An 18,312-nucleotide genomic window follows, 5' to 3' on the forward strand; every position below is an offset into this window, starting at 1 on the left:
GAAAGGGGTACAGAAATAACGCAATATTGAAACATAACCCTGCACAGCAAGTATGATTATTATTATTATTATTATTATTTATTTCTTAGCAGACGCCCTTATCCAGGGCGACTTACAATTGTTACAAGATATGATTGCACAACCCATAAAACAGTAAGAGAAATACAAAAGTTATAATGAGATTTGAAACGACTCATTAATAATTCTAATAATATAGCTACAGATACAGGAATGTATGCGTGTGGGATGGACTCACAAAAGAGGACTTGAGTTTCAGTCAATGTTACACTTTCCTTTCTGTGTCAATTTTTTCAATGCAATTTCAGCTTTGTGGACACATTTGCAGTACCAGGAAATGCAGCGGTACATTATTACTTCTGAAAGAAAAGTCAAATACTTTATCTTTCAAAGTGCAGCAAATGTGATCCTTTGTTCCCTAGGTTCCCTAGAAAAAGTGTGTTGTTTCTAGCTGGCTGGCTTCAGGTGCCCAGACTGTCTGAAGCCCTTTATGATTCTCAGACATACTTCATATTCCACTCTTTGTTAGATGTGCTCTCTGCTCACACAAAAGAATACAATCCATTGCAAATCTATTACGACTGATGCATGTTATTTTGAAAGCTGTAGCCTTGTTTATTCAATATTAATATGAATAAAAAGCCAAGCTTGTAAACCCAAGGAAGCCGTAGAAAATGTAGCAAGTGTATTTGCAAAAGTTATTATCTTTGCAACATCCAAGTATGTAGACAATATACTATATTTATGTAGCAAAAACAATGGAAAGTCATTGTATAGTGACCAGTTTAATGATCATTTCCAACATGATTTGGTGTCATGTTTTGATACTAGCTGAACCGGAATAGTGGCCAATAGGGGATAATGTTACCGTCGCTTGTGAAGGGAAGGTTGATTGAAAAAATATAAGATTGCACGTGCATAAAAATACATGTACATTAATCAGTATTCTAAATAAATGATTAAATATATCAATGGTTTTTACTACTTCACTGATAATACAGGGCTGCGTGTTTAGATTTGTTTTTTGGAGGCAAATGCAAAACCACTACTGACGGATCATGCACAGTATGCATGACGACCACCCTACATACACATCCTCTTGAGAATGCCCCGCACAGCCCAGCTCTGTCTAGAATAAAAAGAAGAGTCTTACCAAGTGCTGCACCGACAGTCTCGATCCAAGGTAAAAGCAGCCTGCAGTCCAGCTCCTTCACTTGAACAGAAACCCTCTTAAAAAGATCTGCAGTAAACAGGGCTCCTCTTCCTCAGTAGGGTACGCAGCCCTCATCCAGCGTTGAGTCCAAACAGTCGTGTATTTCACAGGTTAACTGAACCATTGCAGGCTCTGTAGTTCCTAGAGATTTTCTTTGTTCTCCAAACCAACTCTCATAATTGCCCCACCTGTAGCACCTAACACCTTGTTAGTTTTCTCAGTTGGGGGGGAATTAGCAAACAGCTCCCCCTCCCAGTGTCAATCTGTATATAAATCATCATAAAAAAATACTTGGATTAAAATTCAGTTTATTCTAATTGAATCTGTAGCTATGCTGTATATAGGTTAAAGAGCCAAATTTATATTTGGAAAAAAAAAAACATGCAGGGATTATGGATTATGGATTTATTTGCTAGCAGCCTGTTAATGTAACAGAATAATAATGTTTTAATTCAGGATTGTGACGTTCCTTGCAGAATGGAGATTACAATAAAGAGTGCTTTAGCTCAGCCACTGTTACATTCTCTGTATTAGGAAGATGAGATCCAGCGATGGTAAGAGATAAACTTGACTTGTTTTTTTCAGATGGCTTATTTGCAAAGGGGTGCCGTGTCCTTGCTGGCTTGTCATTTTTTCACAATAGCTTTTTGTATAACAAGCTGTGCTGACTCATCTGATTCAAGCTTTCAAGACATTGGCTCATTGAAATATGACAAATCTTCTGGATATCCAACGCTCCGACCGGACAAGTGAGCAGTGGTGATTTGGGGGACAAGAAGCTCGCTAATAAATGGTGCAAATCTCTAAGGAAACACTTCATGGTGCGTTTGAAACTGGAGTTGAAAGAACAGGATTACCCAGCAGGCCTTGCGGAAGCGGTTGTTAAACATGACCTCTGAATAAATTTGAGCCAGGAAGAGGTTCTTTCATAAGGAAGCATTCAGCATTTGCAAAGCACTGCATTCAAGGAACTGTACAATATATGAATGTGCTAGATGTATAGCATTTAAGTGTGCAACGCTTAATAAAAGAAGATTCAATATTTATTTTCCAATTTATTTGATGTGAAAAAGTACCAAAAGGAAGCAGAAAATACAGACCACACATTTGAGAGAAGAAACTGTAAAGAGTTTATTATTAAACACAAAGTACAGACATGAAGAGGGCCTGGGCTGCACAGTCTTTGCATCCAACACAAACTAAAATGGTCTTCTCTTTTATGTACCCTTCTCGCTGATGCAGTCTAGTGGCGTTGCCAGAAGTACAATGGTAATCTTTCCACTGAGATTATACAAAAATAATTCTAAAGGTAAATAGCTTCAGATACTATTTACATGCATACCCTCTGAGTAGAGTTATATTGCTCCAACATGGAATTCAAACTGTTCTTTTATATCGGAATCAACATTGCCTGAGCCTGCAGAATCCTAGTTTCCGGCTCCTTCTGAGTACTTCCTGATTCCAAATGAAACCCACAATGCAGTGCCCTTTCAGCTCTGCTGACTCCTATAGTAATAGAATGATGAGGGTGGGGCCAGCAGTTGATCACGTGATTTCTTTGGAATCAGGAAGTTCTCAGAAGAAGTCGTGACTAGGGGTTTACAGTTGGATCCAGAGAATAATGATTCTAATATCAGAGTGAAACAACTCGATCAGAAAGTTTGCAATTAGGTAAGGGGAAGGTGGAGGAAAAAATCAAATAAAAAATTGCATTTTTATTTGAGCCTCTAAAAGGGTCAAAATGAAAGTCAGAGACTGCTAGACTGGACAGCCCTGAAGTTCTGGGTCTCTCCAAGCCATTTGTAAAAGACACTGAATTACAAGGCACTTGAACAGACTCAGAATCAGAGTTATATGCTTTATACGAGGCAGGGCTATCGGGATCACACTCGCCCTGCATCTAGTCCCAGGTTTCAGAGCTACCCTCAATTAGCTGTATTATTTACTTCATCAGGACGCAGGGGTGTGTGCAATCAGACCCAAGTTAAATTATTTGTACCCTCCTTATAGCGGCTTGAACAACTCCAAACAGTAACCCTACAGACTTCAATCTGACTGTGATGAGAAGTGCAGCTCAGAGTAGATTTAGCAGGGGTCTGATTATGAAATCCAGGACTGGGGGCAGGGCTAGCGTGGGTTTCACAAGGACAGTAATGCTAACTCATTCTGGCATGATCCCCTGTTCAGATCGTCTTGAGGCACGAGACAATTCCCTGACGGAATTAGTTTGACCCGACTTGCATCTCGCAATCACAATCATCACCTTCCGGTTTCTGAAAACAGCCTCAACAAGAAAATGTAACTACAGATTTCTGAAGATCTTATCACCACAAGAAGTTAGACTCTGCAGCCCTGCATTAGACATCACTCCTGGGACGCAAAGGAAACGAGCAGAGCAATACCAAGTCACCAACAAGAAGACAAACACCTGCGTAAACAAACACTGGTATAATGCCTAGTTAAAACATTCGAATTCTCCCAGCTGCCCTGAGTTACTTTTTTTTTCAACTTTTAAAACTAAGCCTCTTGATTTGCTATAAAACAAAACAAAAAATTACACTACATGCATTATTTTTATCCAGTAAAACATACGATGGCAGAGGAAATCTGCACACACAAAAATAGAAATTATATATATATATATAGTTTTTTTTTATAAATCTTATAAGGAAACTGAATTCCAGCACTTTTAAAAACCACCAATAGGCCTGTCAGCTGTACCGTGTCAGGGTTCATGAGATTATGTGTTTATTACAGCACTTGAAACTCAAACAATTGACTGTTAAGCAGTAAACAAGGGATGGTCATTCCTCCAGAAACACTGGCAGTCGAAACCACTTTCACTATAACTATTTCATGCATGACACCGGTCAAGCACACACACACACACGCACGTGCACGAGCACCACACGCACACGCACACGTGTGAAATAAAATGCAATAATGATGCAATGCAGTGTCAATATAACGGTGTGTTTAAAAAGGGAAGCAAATCTCTCTCAGGTCTCTATGTAAAACAAAGAAGTAAACCTCCACTGCTAAATCGTTTCGCTGCTGCCCTTTGTGACCCGAAGGCCTCACTATCTAAAGATGACTTTTCATTGTAATGTTTGAACCCTTCCTATGATATGAATCGTGGTGATGAGCCATGCAATGCAGAATTGGAGATGCCACTTAAAAACGTACTGCATGAGTACCAACAAGCTGAAAGCATGTCTCTCTGTACATTATCTGTGATTATATAATATAGATTTAACATTTAAATAGTATACCTATTGTTTGAGTTTGATTATATATATATATATATATATATATATATATATATATATATATATATATTTATTAGTGCCTCTTAAAATGCACTGTCAGTATTTGTATTGGAAAACTACTGTAAAAAAATGACCTATATAATTGCTTTGTATAAACATTAAATCTCTCTTTTATAATATTTATCTTTTTTTTTTTTTTTTGGTCTGTAGTAAACAAATTGATTGACAAGTCGATTAGATTACCCACAGTATAGGACAACATCAGCCCACATATTTATATGTTAATATGTCTTTTTACATTCATCTCACAACCAGCATCCAAAAGAAGGCAAACACATAGCTATAAAGACGAATTCAAAAGTGTGATACTTATAAACCATGCTCTAAAAAATGTAGAACTCAGACTTAATCCAACTGTGGAAAGAAACCATGCTAAAATAATCATTATTATAACAATAATAATAATAATAATAATAATAATAATAATAATAAACAACAACATGCTCCAACTCAAGAGCTGTTTGTTCAAAGTCTGTTATTATGAATTAAATAAAGTGTGATGTTTATAAAACAGTTTTTTACTGTTTGTAATGAAACCACCAATACTCCAGAACATTAGACTTGACTTTATTCATAACAACACACTCTTTGAAATAACCCAGGCGTTAAAACTTAGTGAAAAGAGCCCTATAATACACAATTAACACAATAATTCATTTTAAAAGTTATTCGTTTCAAACGTTGCGCCAGTGTATGAAAAGGTTCTCAAACTGCAAGTTTCAAAGTTCCCATCCCTCTGCGCACTGATGCTGAGCACAATCTCCTCAAACACTTGCGCGCTACCTGTGTCTTAGGGGGAGATGAAGTCTTTTGTAGGGATTTCGTTTTGTGCCCACAAGTAATATCCAGACTGCATGCCTTAGATTACAATGGGGTTATTGCTTGAGCTATAAATAGTGCCGAAACACTCTTGTGTTTTCTATTACTAGCAATCCTCTCTCTCTATATATATACACACACACACACTGAGATGTTAGGAAGAGCTGCCTCTTCACCTGACACAAACAAGCACGCACAGACAGATAAATAAGGATCTTATTATGTAGCTAGTGTTCAAACTCACAGCACGTATAGAAGCATGTTAGGACAAGAGACAAATAATCACCCGCTGTAAAATACAACAAAAAACGAGCTAGAAATGATAATCTTGCACTCTCTAAATCACTGGAACCCCAAAGGTCTTGTGCACTTAACAGTGGTAAGGGAGGCATTTTAAACAAGGAGGTGTACCCTTAAGGGTAATGGGCACAGACCAGAAAGAACAGATCAGGGACGGGAAGTAGATTTAATATGTCTGCAGAAGCAGCATTTGAAAAAAAAAATAAAAAGGTTTACGACGGTTCTCAGTTCAGGTAAAAAAAACAAACAAACAAAAAACACTTGACCGTCCTTTCAAGATACAAGAGGGTTGAAAGTGCTGAAAAAACAAAAAAACTAAAACGGGACTTTGTATTGTTCTTCTTTTGTTAAAGTGCCAGATGACGGGTTTGTTTTGGGGTGGTGCTACTGATTTTGGACAGGACGTTCTCACACGGGGCCGTGCCTGGCCTCGTATTTGGACAGGACGTTCTCACACGGGGCCGTGCCTGGCCTCGTATTTGGACAGGACGTTCTTGCAGCGGCCCAGCTCTTTCCTCAGCTCTGCCACCTCCTGCCGTAGCGCGGAGTTCTCCTTCTCCAGGAAGCCGGCGCGGATGGCGATCTGGTTCTCCTTCAGTCGCCGGGCGTCGCGCGACCTCTTTGCCGCCATGTTGTTCTTTCGGCGCCTTGCCCAGTATTTGTCGTCCTGCTCAAAAGTTGCAAAAGAAAAGGGTACAGAGTTATATTTCATAGGGTTAATTACTGTAAATAAGGGTACCGGGTTATATTTCATAGGGTTAATTACTGTAAATAAGGGTACCGAGTTATATTTCATAGGGTTAATTACTATACATAAGGGTACTGAGTTATATTTCATAGGGTTAATTACTGTACATAAGGGTACCGAGTTATATTTCATAGGGTTATTTACTGTAAATAAGGGTACAGTTATATTTTATATAGTTATTTACTGTACATAAGCCAGGCTTATGAAAACATAAGTAGATCCCTCCTCTTTTTTTGAACAGTAGTGTACCTAAAAAGTGTGGGGTCTACAGACCCTCTCTCACAACTACAAAACTACATACCTGTTTTCTTTTTTATTATTATTATTATATTTAGTAGTCACCAATTGATTTTTACCCCATTTTTCTCCCAGTTTGAAATAGCCACCGCTCCCACCCCCGCGCAGACTCGGGAGCGGTGAAGACAAACATACGCTGTCCTCTGAAAACATGTGCCGTCAGCCGACCGCTTTTTTACACTGTGCAGGCCCGCCATGCAGCCACCTCAGAGTTACAGCGTCGGAGGAAAACAGGCAAGCCTGCAGGCACCCGGCCAGACTACAGGGGTCGCTGGTGGGCGGTGAGCCGAGGACACCCTGGCCGACCTAAGCCCTCCCCACCCGGGCGAAGCTCAGCCAATTGTGCGCTGCCCCCTGGGAGCTCTCTGTCTGCAGTGGAATAGCCTGGACTCGAGCTGGCGACCTCCAGGCTATAGGGGGCGCATCCTGCGCTCCATGCCTTTAAAAAAAACTTCAAAAATCGACAATGAAATCTTCAAACTGACTGCAAGGCGCAATAATTATTATTAATTATAACTTTTTTTTTTTTTTTTTTTTTTTTAACTTAACTGCCACCTAGTTTCGACAGCTATAAACCTAAACACAAAATAATCCCTAAAATAAGTATGACCCAATTCCATTGAGTAAAATCAGCTTCAGGCAATTCATTACCGATTATCCTGCCATGTATCCATTCTTATTTAACCAGATTGGAATGGCAAATCCTTAAATCCCACCATAAAAGAAACGTGGTCGGGGATTGCAGAATCACATGGCAACGCACAGATGATTGGCTAAGAATAATCTTCTTACCCTGCCCCCGCAACATGCCGGCCAATGGGCTTGCTGGGACAACATGTGAAGTGGGGTCACGCACTCTAATCAGAACCAAGGGCAGCTGAAGTGATTATGAAGAGAATTAATTCATACATCTGAGAGCAGGCGCTTTTGAGCCCAACATGAGAGGGCAGATTGCAGTATTGACAGGCACCTTTATATCTACAGGAGATCCAGTGGCCTTAACAATCAGACTGTCCTTACTGGGAGGTAATAGCGTGCGATTTATATTACAGATTTTGAGCCAACCCTTATGAAAGTTTACTATAGTAAAAACACAGCAAAGTGTAACAGAGGACAGTGAAAGCATGGTAAAGCATACAGTAGGTAGGCATTGTAAAGCCCAGAGAGGTATGGTAAAGCCTATCAAAAAAAAACCATAGTAAACTAACCCTCATATCAGTTTCCCAGAGTAAAAACATAGCAAAGTGTAATAAAGCACAGTGCCAGCATGGTAAAGCACAGGTAGGCATTGTAAGGTATGGTAATCTATGGTGAATGCATAGTATAACCATGGGAAAAACAGGGGGATACTGGAAAATGAACCATGGTAAACTGTCATAAGGGAACAATGGAGAGCCAGTTTATTTAACCCTTCATTACCGCGTTTACATGGCCTTGGTTTACAATTTATTTGCAGCAGGAATATTATTTCTACAACAGATCACAGTTTGCCCGTGATCATAGCGAAGAGGGAGGCTTGTCTCAGTCTTGTAACTGAAACTGAAAAGTAAAACTGATGCCGCTTTTCCACTCTTTACAATGGAGCGTGCCACCAGACCAAGGAGATATCATCTGTCTCAGTGACTGCTCAAACCCTGCAAAAAAAAAAATATATAGAAACCAGCTCCAAATTACCTTCATCTCGTCAGAAATGAAGATCTTGCGCGCCTTTTTGATCATGGGCTGCGGTTTGAGCTCCTCATCCGAGAACTTGCGCTTGCGTGGGTCGAACACCTCCTGTCCCGGGACGCTGGAGAGGGCCAGGTCCGCGGGGTCTGGCTCGTAGCCCACGGGCACCTGAATGCTGTCGGGGTCAATTGGGCTGGGAGTGTTGCGAGCCGAGGGCAGGACTGTGGAGACAGCAGAGAGAAAGGCTTTGGTAATATTACATGGTGCTGATCAGGCATATGCACCCTTGATCCTTTAGGGGGAGCACTGGGAGCATGCAAAGTTTAAACAGCACTGCACTTTCCCCCCCAAAACCGTACTACAGTGCCGCCTGCAGGGCCCTGGAAGGTGATTTAAGGTAGTATGGCAAATGCATGTTTCGACCCTCTAAAGCCTTGACTTGATCTGATGCAATATGCAGATATGGTCAAATCAAGCATAATCTGATAATACCGCCTTAAATCATGCAGCTCAGTTTCCCCTCGGAGTGAGACCTGATCCAGGGATGACGACACCTTGAATACCCAGCGAGTATCCGCCCGTCACTGTGTCAATAAAACATGAAGGAAGTCTGGCTTGCACAGTGTGAGCATGTTCAGGTACAATTACTGTTCAACAGCCTTCTGAGAACACAGAGATATTCACAAAGGCATTCCCATTCATCTCCCTGGAAAGAGCAGGCTGGAGTTTCGGTGGAAAACAAGTCTTCATAATTGAAGACCAAACACAAGGTCTCTGGAGAGCCCCAGACAGGCTCTGTACCTTGTGCTGCTGCCAATTCATTTATACCAGGGTGTCCACGCCAAGGTTTCTAGTAAGAACAACGCCTGTTTAGTCTTGGGTAGAACATTTATACTGCATAAGTATTTCAAAAGAAAAATGATGCCACATGTTCAGCTGTTTTTGACGTGTAAAAGTTGACTCATTTTGCCAATGCAACCAATGCATTCATAGCCTCTTACTCGCCCAGCAGGGGACTGTAAGAAGTGTTAACTCATGATTGAATGCATGCCTCATACATGGGATCAACATCACTTGTTACAAAGAAACATGGAATGAAAACGGGTAAATAAATCCACATGAATGAACAGAAATGAATTACTGCCACTAAATCATCCTTCCAAATACTTCACTCATTCATTACATAGCATTTCTTACTACAGGATTTAATTCCATTAATTCCAATCTATCAACATGGAGGGCCATGCTTTCAGATGGTGTTGAGGACATAATAATTCTGCCATGCTATTCCTCAGTTCTCAGTAGCTCCTTTTTATCTAGTTTCTTGTCAGATGTTTTTCATGAGATGCTGAACAAAACACGGTTGCTTCACTGACTTGACTTTTGACACTGCCCCTCCAAATATTTAGTAAACCAAGGCGTTTCCTGCTGTCGCCTTGACGACTCATAAGGTGCGCACCCTGCCTTTTTACACCAGTGTATTAATATGGCATCAGTATGGTGCGGTTGGTGTTATGTTATGGCAGATATGTTTGCCCTCCTATTGGCTTGTGTTCAGCACTACTGTTTCTCTGTATAATAACTTTTACAAAATCTCAGGCTCGCCTTACTTCCAAATACAAGTAGTAGCCAATATTTATACATATATATATATAGACAGAGAGAGAGAAAGAAAGAGAGAGAAAGAACGAAAGAGAGGGAGAGATACATAGATCATTAAAAAAATGAAGATGTTTGTCCCATTTTCACAAATGTGTATAATAATAATACATTCATTGATACATTTCTTTATTCTAACACAATAACTATTAATATAATTAATATAATTGAGGAAGATATTTAGGTAATGTCTAAGCTCAGACTTCTTGTCGGCACGTTTCTCATGGTCACTGAAATTTCTGTTCGTATTTCTAAATGTATAAACCCAGTTGAGCTGCACAAGTTTGTGCCACATGCACTCTTTTCACACAGGCCCCTTGGGGGATTTGGCCCAGATTAGGGCAAGCTTCCTCATGCTCTGCACAGTTACCCAGCCCTGCTGCTTTGGGAACACGTCCTGGCCGAGTGCCAGAGAGAAACACAAACAACACGGGCTGCCAGGCTAGAACTGGAGTGGCTATGTTGTTTAATTAGAGAACCATGCAAGTGGCTGAATCTACAGTGCTCAGATGTGCAATTAAAAAGTTACAATGGAACTACAGCATTGTAAAAAATGTGTCTTGCCGGATCCAGTATTTACAGTTTTATGACGATTGTGTAACAGAGAAAGATTAAAAAGAGAAGGGTTTTTTTTTTTGTTTGTTTTTTCATATTCCTCAAATTTGCATTAATGAGACTGTTAAGCCAAAACATCTGATCTGTCAGGTCGACAGGTTCATATACAGTACACCGACAGAAAAAAAAAGAACTTGAAAAAGTACAAACTTCCACCAACTTTTCTTTTAAATACTAAAACCCTCAAGTTCTTCTAGGGGAAAACGGGGGAGGGAAAAGAGTGCGAGAGGGGAAACAAAATCGAAGCTGCAACTCGCTGGAATTTATCATGTTTTGCCAAAATCCTGCTGTCGGTTTAGATTTGATATACAAGCTTTGAGCCTGAGCCTGCTTCCCAGCGCTGTACAGAACATGCCTGGAGTGATATACGACTGCTTCGTACTGCAGCAACGCAAACATTCAATATGGATTTCTACTGCTGGGTCTGGCAAGGAGCCCGGCTGTTTCCAATCCAGCGCGTTGATTTGCTGCCTCTGAGCCGTTGGGGTCAATCGCAGTCCCAGCTATTTATACATGGTCATGGAAAGGAGGCAGATGGGTTATGGACCTCTCAGCATGCAACTAAACCTGATTTTTAAACCTCGCTTGTTACTTTTACACATGGAAAATAAATAATTTCCATGTAATTAGAAACCAGTGCTTTTGTGCTCCACCTCCAATCCCTTCTCACCCTTTTCAAATCATGCAGCACACCCTGTTTATAATCAAACTTTACTGCATATTTAAATCATGTTACAAAATACATTTGGTTCCCCATACAGTATGCCACTATTTATTTAAGTCTGCACAGAATTATTTAAGTTTTCTCACTTGACTGTGTCTGTCTGGAGGTTTGATCTGCAGCATTGTTAATAATAATATTCAGCTTGTAGGGTACTCATTGAAATAGCCTTAAATGAGCTGCTGCTAAAGTCTACCAGAACACAAAAAAAACACATATTATACTGCAGGGAATTTTTGTGCATGAATCCCTTTCTCATGCTTGCATTAAGCTTGAATTTGTGAATATTGCAGGTCTTGCAGTATGATGTATACTTATCAATACATGGGTACCAGTGTGCTTTAACTGCCTGGGGTCCTGCTATTAACAGTGCTTGACTAGAGCACCCTGCAACAGGATACTCTTGAGGGCAGGCATGGGAGATTCAGACACTGCCTTGAGGATTAACTGCACTACGTCTGTTCCAATGCGAGAGCCGCTGCAAGGAGGGGGAGGTATATTCTATGGATCAGGTCTCATGCCATGCTCAGCTGCTGCCAGTCTGGTCACAGCACACGGCGCCAACATGTGACCGTCCAGTTTTGTACATCAGGATCATTTCATTTTGTGATTACTAATATATGTTTTGAACGCTGGAAAAAAAAATCTAAAAACTTAAGAAGGGAAACATGAAAAGGCCAGTACATTGGCATTTGACTCCATGCATTTTTAAACTGATCAAATACTTGGCCTAACTGTACACACTTCCATAGCTATAAAGCACTGCCGAGATAAAGCGAAGGTTGTGCACTGTGTAAACAGCCACTCGTGTGGAGGTGTGGTGCACACGGACAGCTTACTGTTATTAAACATGACACAGGAACACTGCATCCCTTAAATCAGCCAGGCTCTGCTTGCTCAGCTAACTTTAACTATACACACCATCTCTTTTATAAACCAAGCCAATTCCACAACCTACTTATTGCATTGTTTAAAAAGAAAATAGGGGTGTGGTGCACGGGAAACAAATAAACAGAAATAGGTTTCTCCTTGATTCTGCAAACAAATTATATATATATATATATATATATATATATATATATATATATATATATACATACATACATACATACACACACATATAGGGCAGCATGCTATTGAGAGAAAAGATTATAGATACACACACATACACAGTATATGAATTCTGATGTATATTCAAATAACACTCAGCTGACAAAGTAGACCAAGCACAAATGCAGCCACATGTACTCAGGCAGGAGGTAAAGTTCAGAAATGGCAGGACATGTTTGTGCTGTGTTCCTGGAAGCTGAGCACGCATTGCATTACCCACACTCTCATTATCGCAGTGTAATCAAACTGAAGGGTATGCCGATGGCAGGCAACCAGCGCCTCAGATTCCTATCACTCTTTGGCTGAGGCGTGGAAACAAACAGACCGAGGCTCCTTGAAGAAGCCTCGCTGAAATTCAACAGCTGATTGAAGTACAACACTTGTGATCTTTCAAGCTGGACTGGAAAACTGTTAGCTCTCAAACAAACCATGGCACTGCAGTGCGGAGTTGTGATTAGTGACTTGCAGGAGTCGTTTATGGGTCCAGTTTGTGGGAAATGTTTGTGACGCAGGTCCTTGCACATTTTTGTCAACACATTAGTCCAATTACTCAATCATAACACCTGATTTCTACACCTTTAATTAAAGGTGTGTCTGTTGCACGATATACATAGACACACACTTTCCCTTGACAAAGGTGTGTTAAACATACCGAAACGTTGAAAATTTGGCTCTTTTGAAAAGTTATTTTTTGGACGTACACAAAAGGTTTAAATGATTAAAAAAATATTTATTTCACCACGTTTTGGACAAAAGCCCTCCTTCAGCTGTGTAGAAAGAAAAGTCAACACAGTGCAGTAAACATGTTGTTTTTCAAAAATTCTGTGGATGATGTCACGATTATGTCCAAATAGAATGTTCATGCAAGACGTTCCAAAGTTCCTAGGTTGAAGATAAACTCCTGTTCCTGTAAATATATATGTTTTAACAGCTGCACTTTGTCATCAATGGGTGACTCGCTGGGCAGCTCAGACATGGAGGGGGAGGGGAGGGGGGGGGGGCACTTTCTAAAAAGATCCTGCCCAAAAACAGGAACTTCCTTCAGTTAATATCACAAAAAACGTAAATACAGAACTATACACAGTGGCTCAATTCATTCTAATTCAATCAGATCTCATCATATCATATTCCACTTTAGCTCATTCCCGCCACTAAAATAGCTTTTTAAATGAAAACTGGTGATCTTGGTTAGAAGGCCTGATATAGTCTGGACACCACTGATTATTTTGTTGTGTACCTAATGGCGAAACTCTAGCTAGATCATCTGTTACATGTGCAAAGGCCACTATTTAGGATAGGAGGAGGGAGTTTGGGTCCCAATTTAAACATGTTTCTAGTGTACTTAATTATCTTGAGTATATAGTTGAGGCACAGTGAAGGTAAGAAGTTTGTATAGCTCATTGTGCAATTCAGCCCCCTAGCATTGATAAGAGAACTAAAGTGAAATGTGGAGGCTCATTCCCAATAGAACTGTGTTCATTCTACTTGAGCTAGTGCTTTGCAGCAGGGGTTTGGAAGCTGGGCTGGTTACCTGCTCTGCCTGGGCTGTGCATGCAGTTCTGGTTGCTCATGGCCTGGTGAACGGAAGTGGACGCCTGATTGCTGAGGTCCATGACGGAGGGGGTGGGAGGGGGTGCGGGCGCCAGTGGCAGGGCAGGCTGCTGGTGCTGGTGCTGGTTGTGCTGGCTGGGGCCGGATGGGATCCCGTTTTCCGACAGAAACTCCTCAAGGTCCATGTATTCCAGCTGAAAGCAGTCCCCATCGTAAGGCAGGGTCTTGTCCCACAGCGTGGGACCCAAGAAAGCAGACTGCGGCACATTGCTGCCAGAACCGTCGTCGTCCAATTTCTCCTCCTTCTCCTTCTCCTTCCCAAAACCTGCAACAAAATAACAACCATGTTATAACACAGCAAACCCCTTCCAGCCAGGTCTGGACACAGACTGGAGCACCATTAACACATTGAGTGCTATTGTCCTCATTTGGGGACTGGTTACTTTGTCATTTTTTTTTTTTGCGGCATCATCTCCCTGTTATTTTAATTTTCTCTTTAACTATACTGTTATTATAACTTACTCTGATTGCGTTAACCACAAAAGTGAAGTCTAAATGTATCAAATTACATAAATGCAGCGTGTGTTTCTGATTTTTGCAAAGAAATGTATTTGGTACTTCGCTCTCTGTCTTAAAATCAAGCATATCACTCAGTCAGTGGCCATGATAGCTGGATTTCATATACATAAAGATAGATAGGCAGACAGAGAAAGATAAACCACTAGATTATAATCTTACAAGCAAGTCAGTGGTATCTTGACTTGTTACAGGAACGATATGCATTCATTAAGAGTAAATAAACAACTTTACTGTTGAAAAAAAGCCGAAAGCTCCATGAGAAACAAAACAAACAAGAATCAAAACGCAAGTAATCATTTCCCAAACACAGCGCTCTACTGGGATGTCATGGGAAATACTGGTATACAACAGGGCATTCCGGTTCATTTTAAGTTTCCTGTCTTTAATTTATTTAACCCAGTGCAGTAGGTTATAGTTTCATAGCAACTGTTAACACAATTTGCATTACAGAAGCTGATAAATACTTTAAATCAGTGGCGAATACAGAGACCAAATACCAGGGAAAGACAGTAATAAAAAAAAGTTATAATAATCGGTTTCGAGTGTGGTGAAGTGCTTTTGGCTCGAATTCAGAACTCTTAACTGCGTGACAGCGAAGGAGAATGCTCTAAACAACATCACAGCACAAGAAGGAAGTTCTGAACAAATAAAACTTCTCCAAAAGGAAGTCATTTGATACAGACATTAATCGGTCATTCTTACCCACCCTTAGAAGTAATCATTTCAATCGAGGGAGTTGCATACCTGTTCTTTCAAATGTTGACATGTTTACTTACACGATTAATGTTGGATGTTCAACATAAAAACTGACACAGGAAATTGTATCTTAATAATAATTGCAATGCATTTACAAGGCAGAATGTTTTTATACACAAACTTCCCAGCCAATACACAGTTAAATTCTAGAACTAATATTTGGTATTATGATAAGATGCAGATTTGTATACAGCTGTCAAGGATTAATGCAAATTAGGTGTCATTATTAGTTTGCATTATTTGTTTGTTTGTTTTGTTTTATTTTTTCGTTTCATTTTTTTTTTTTAAAGCTATAGTTATACTGGAAAACGTACCTTCTTCGTGGTGCACGGACAGTTTGACAGGATTCTCCAGCAACGATTTCAGAACCCCATGCGTCGGAGGTTGGAAAGTTGGGGTTACAGAGATCGGTCTAGCCATTTTCTCCATTTCTCGTACAGAACAGAAGAAAAAAAATCTTCTTTAAAAAAAAAAAAATTATAAATATATATATGTTTTTTTTAAGTATATATATATATGCACCTATATATGAAAATTAAATCCTTTAAATAATCCTGGACAGGTATTCAGTATTCTGAATAATTAACCCAGAAAACCCCTGTAGCTCACCCACCAAACATTTACAACAGTGCGTGCGCACATGTTAAAACCGACTGCAGACTGAGCCACAGCTCAGAGGATTCGCAATCCATGTGCAGACCCTGACAGCGCTGACGTCAAACTGTGGAACCGCCCACAACAGCTGAGAAAAGGCAGCCTCGGAGTTGAAGCTTTTGTTTCACGTCACCTTACTGTTTTACCTACAGCATTATAATAAATCTCTAATTTGCAAAACATTGTGTACATAAGTGTAGGTGGATAAAAACTCTGCCTTTTTTGCACATTTTAGTTCTGATTGCAATTCATACCTCCTTGAATAAACCACAACCACACGATGCTTTCCATATATTTTAACATTTGTATTAGTTCTGTAATCACTTTATTGGACTCTCAAGCCATACATTTCGCCTCAGTTATTTTCGTTTTGGAACAAATCATTGCAATGTATACTAGCCCTTTACATGCCCTACAGATAAGCCTTGTTTTTAAGCACGAGCCTTCCCATGTGGTGATGACGATGACGGTGCATCGTGCGCGTGACCTGAGCCATGCAACACAGGTACCTAGGCGAGCCCCAGTGGCGTTAGCACGAGAGACAAACCTGGTTTTGGTGTCAGGTTTGTGTCATTGCTACAAACATGCGCCGTGCATCACTCCAGCGTTTACTGTCTGTTGCCTCGCCCACCCTCGTTGAGTGTAACAAAGATTGCGAAACAAATGGTCAGCGGCGCCGCCGGCTTGGAGAACGATACAGCTTTATCACGCAGTCTGCACGGATGCAGTAGAACGCAGCGGGAATGGCAGGTGCCGTGAGGAGGCGGGCCTGACCTACTTTTAACCAATTGCAATAGCAAAACAGTAACGCTGAAATGTCTTATCCCTGGACTTCGTCACATTGGACTTCATGTGTTCCCGCTGGGAAAGGAAAACATAAAAAAGTACAGGCTGCATGCATGCATGCATTAAAAAAAATAAATAACTGGTGCAAATGCAGCTTTAGAGTGAATGCTTTGATAATGTCCTCCTGCATTTGCTAAAACACGTTTATGTGATTATTTATTTTTGCATATTCTTTTGAAAAAAGAATGCAACGTATCGCAAGCCAGCACAACGCTGATTCTCGAAGCTTTGTTCAGTAAACGTAGCTGCAGCTATTTTGTAAATAAATACATATAGTGTTAGTGTACAAGGTGCCGTGTCTTGCAACTAGACAAAAATTGAAATACCCTGTATAAGAAATTCAGTCGAGTTTTCATGTTTACACTTCCTTAGCAACAGTGGTTGCTACAGCACGTCGTTGTTGTTATGCCCGGCATGTTTAGTGAAGGCAGGAAGGTGTAAAGAGAATGTTTCCAACCGGGGGTATGCGTACCCCTGGGGGTACTTCTAAGGGTCATAGGGGGTACGCAGGACGACTCAGAAATGCACAAGTAAAAATGAAAGTAAAATAAACCAATTATCTTGAATTGTGTTAGCAGTATTATATCGTATCCCTAAACCATATTTAATTTGTATTTAGCAGCTAAAGTGAACCATAGCTCAAAAATAAAAAAGACAAACATTTTTTTGGAAGTATAAATGCGCAGTTAAACAAATAAGACTCGCAATGCTCACACTTTGACGGTTTCTGGTTTTATTTAATAGGCGCGGCTGCAACAGCAATAGCGGCTGGTTGAAATTGATGCATTTCTTACTTGCCAAAGAAAAACGAAGGAAGAAAACACAAGAGCACAGCAATTGCAAAGCGACAGAAATAATATGCGAAATTAAGTTATATAATTCAAATAGGAACTCCTTTAGACAGGTTTGTGCATGCACAGGATGGCTGACAGTATGCAGGAGGTACATTTCATTGGTTTGCATTGGTGCGCATTTCAACGAAGCAGTATAACCAGGGAGGACTGGAGTATTAAGATCTTCGCTTTTTTTCTTTGAAGCACATGGCTTTTAGGTGACCCCTATGCATGCTAATCTACTAAAAAAAGAGTCCGTTTTTTTTTTTTATCTTTGGTGCAGCTGATTCTGACATTAAGTGATAAAGGCCTGGATCTTTTCTGGAAAGTCACTGTGCAGCAGTAACGAACTTGGCTCATGTGGATGCCTAGCTCCCCTCCTTGAGTTTGAAGCAGAGACACGTTTTGCTGTTTTATGAAACACCATTGAGGCGCTCTTGTCCCCTCACAGCTCCTTTGAACTGCTGATTTGCTCCAAATCTAGCCACAGGCGGCAATTAAAAATGGCACCTAATTAACCCTTTAAGGTACAAGGGACATGTGTGTCTCACAAAAAAACTCTCATGCTGACTTTCTTATTTCTGCAACGAGGTGCA

General features: G+C 40.4%; 1 protein-coding gene across 2 annotated transcripts; it reads right to left on the minus strand.

Moving 5' to 3' along the window:
- Positions 1-2,337: 2,337 nt before the first annotated feature.
- On the minus strand, positions 2,338-16,369 carry LOC117423376 (hepatic leukemia factor-like). Of its 2 annotated transcripts, none has more exons than XM_058989758.1 (4): positions 15,698-16,369; positions 14,029-14,373; positions 8,399-8,613; positions 2,338-6,346 (listed from the first exon to the last, which is right to left on the minus strand). In XM_058989758.1, exons 1-4 carry the CDS (start codon positions 15,810-15,812, stop codon positions 6,131-6,133), a joined length of 891 nt encoding a protein of 296 aa, XP_058845741.1. In that variant the 5' UTR covers positions 15,813-16,369; the 3' UTR covers positions 2,338-6,130. The 2 variants fall into 2 exon arrangements, with proteins under 2 accessions (XP_058845741.1, XP_058845740.1); XM_058989757.1 differs by having other exon boundaries at positions 2,338-6,349.
- Between the last annotated feature and the right edge of the window lie 1,943 nt (positions 16,370-18,312).

The sequence above is a fragment of the Acipenser ruthenus genome, chromosome 17, assembly GCF_902713425.1.
Source record: "Acipenser ruthenus chromosome 17, fAciRut3.2 maternal haplotype, whole genome shotgun sequence".
Lineage (NCBI taxonomy): Eukaryota > Metazoa > Chordata > Actinopteri > Acipenseriformes > Acipenseridae > Acipenser > Acipenser ruthenus.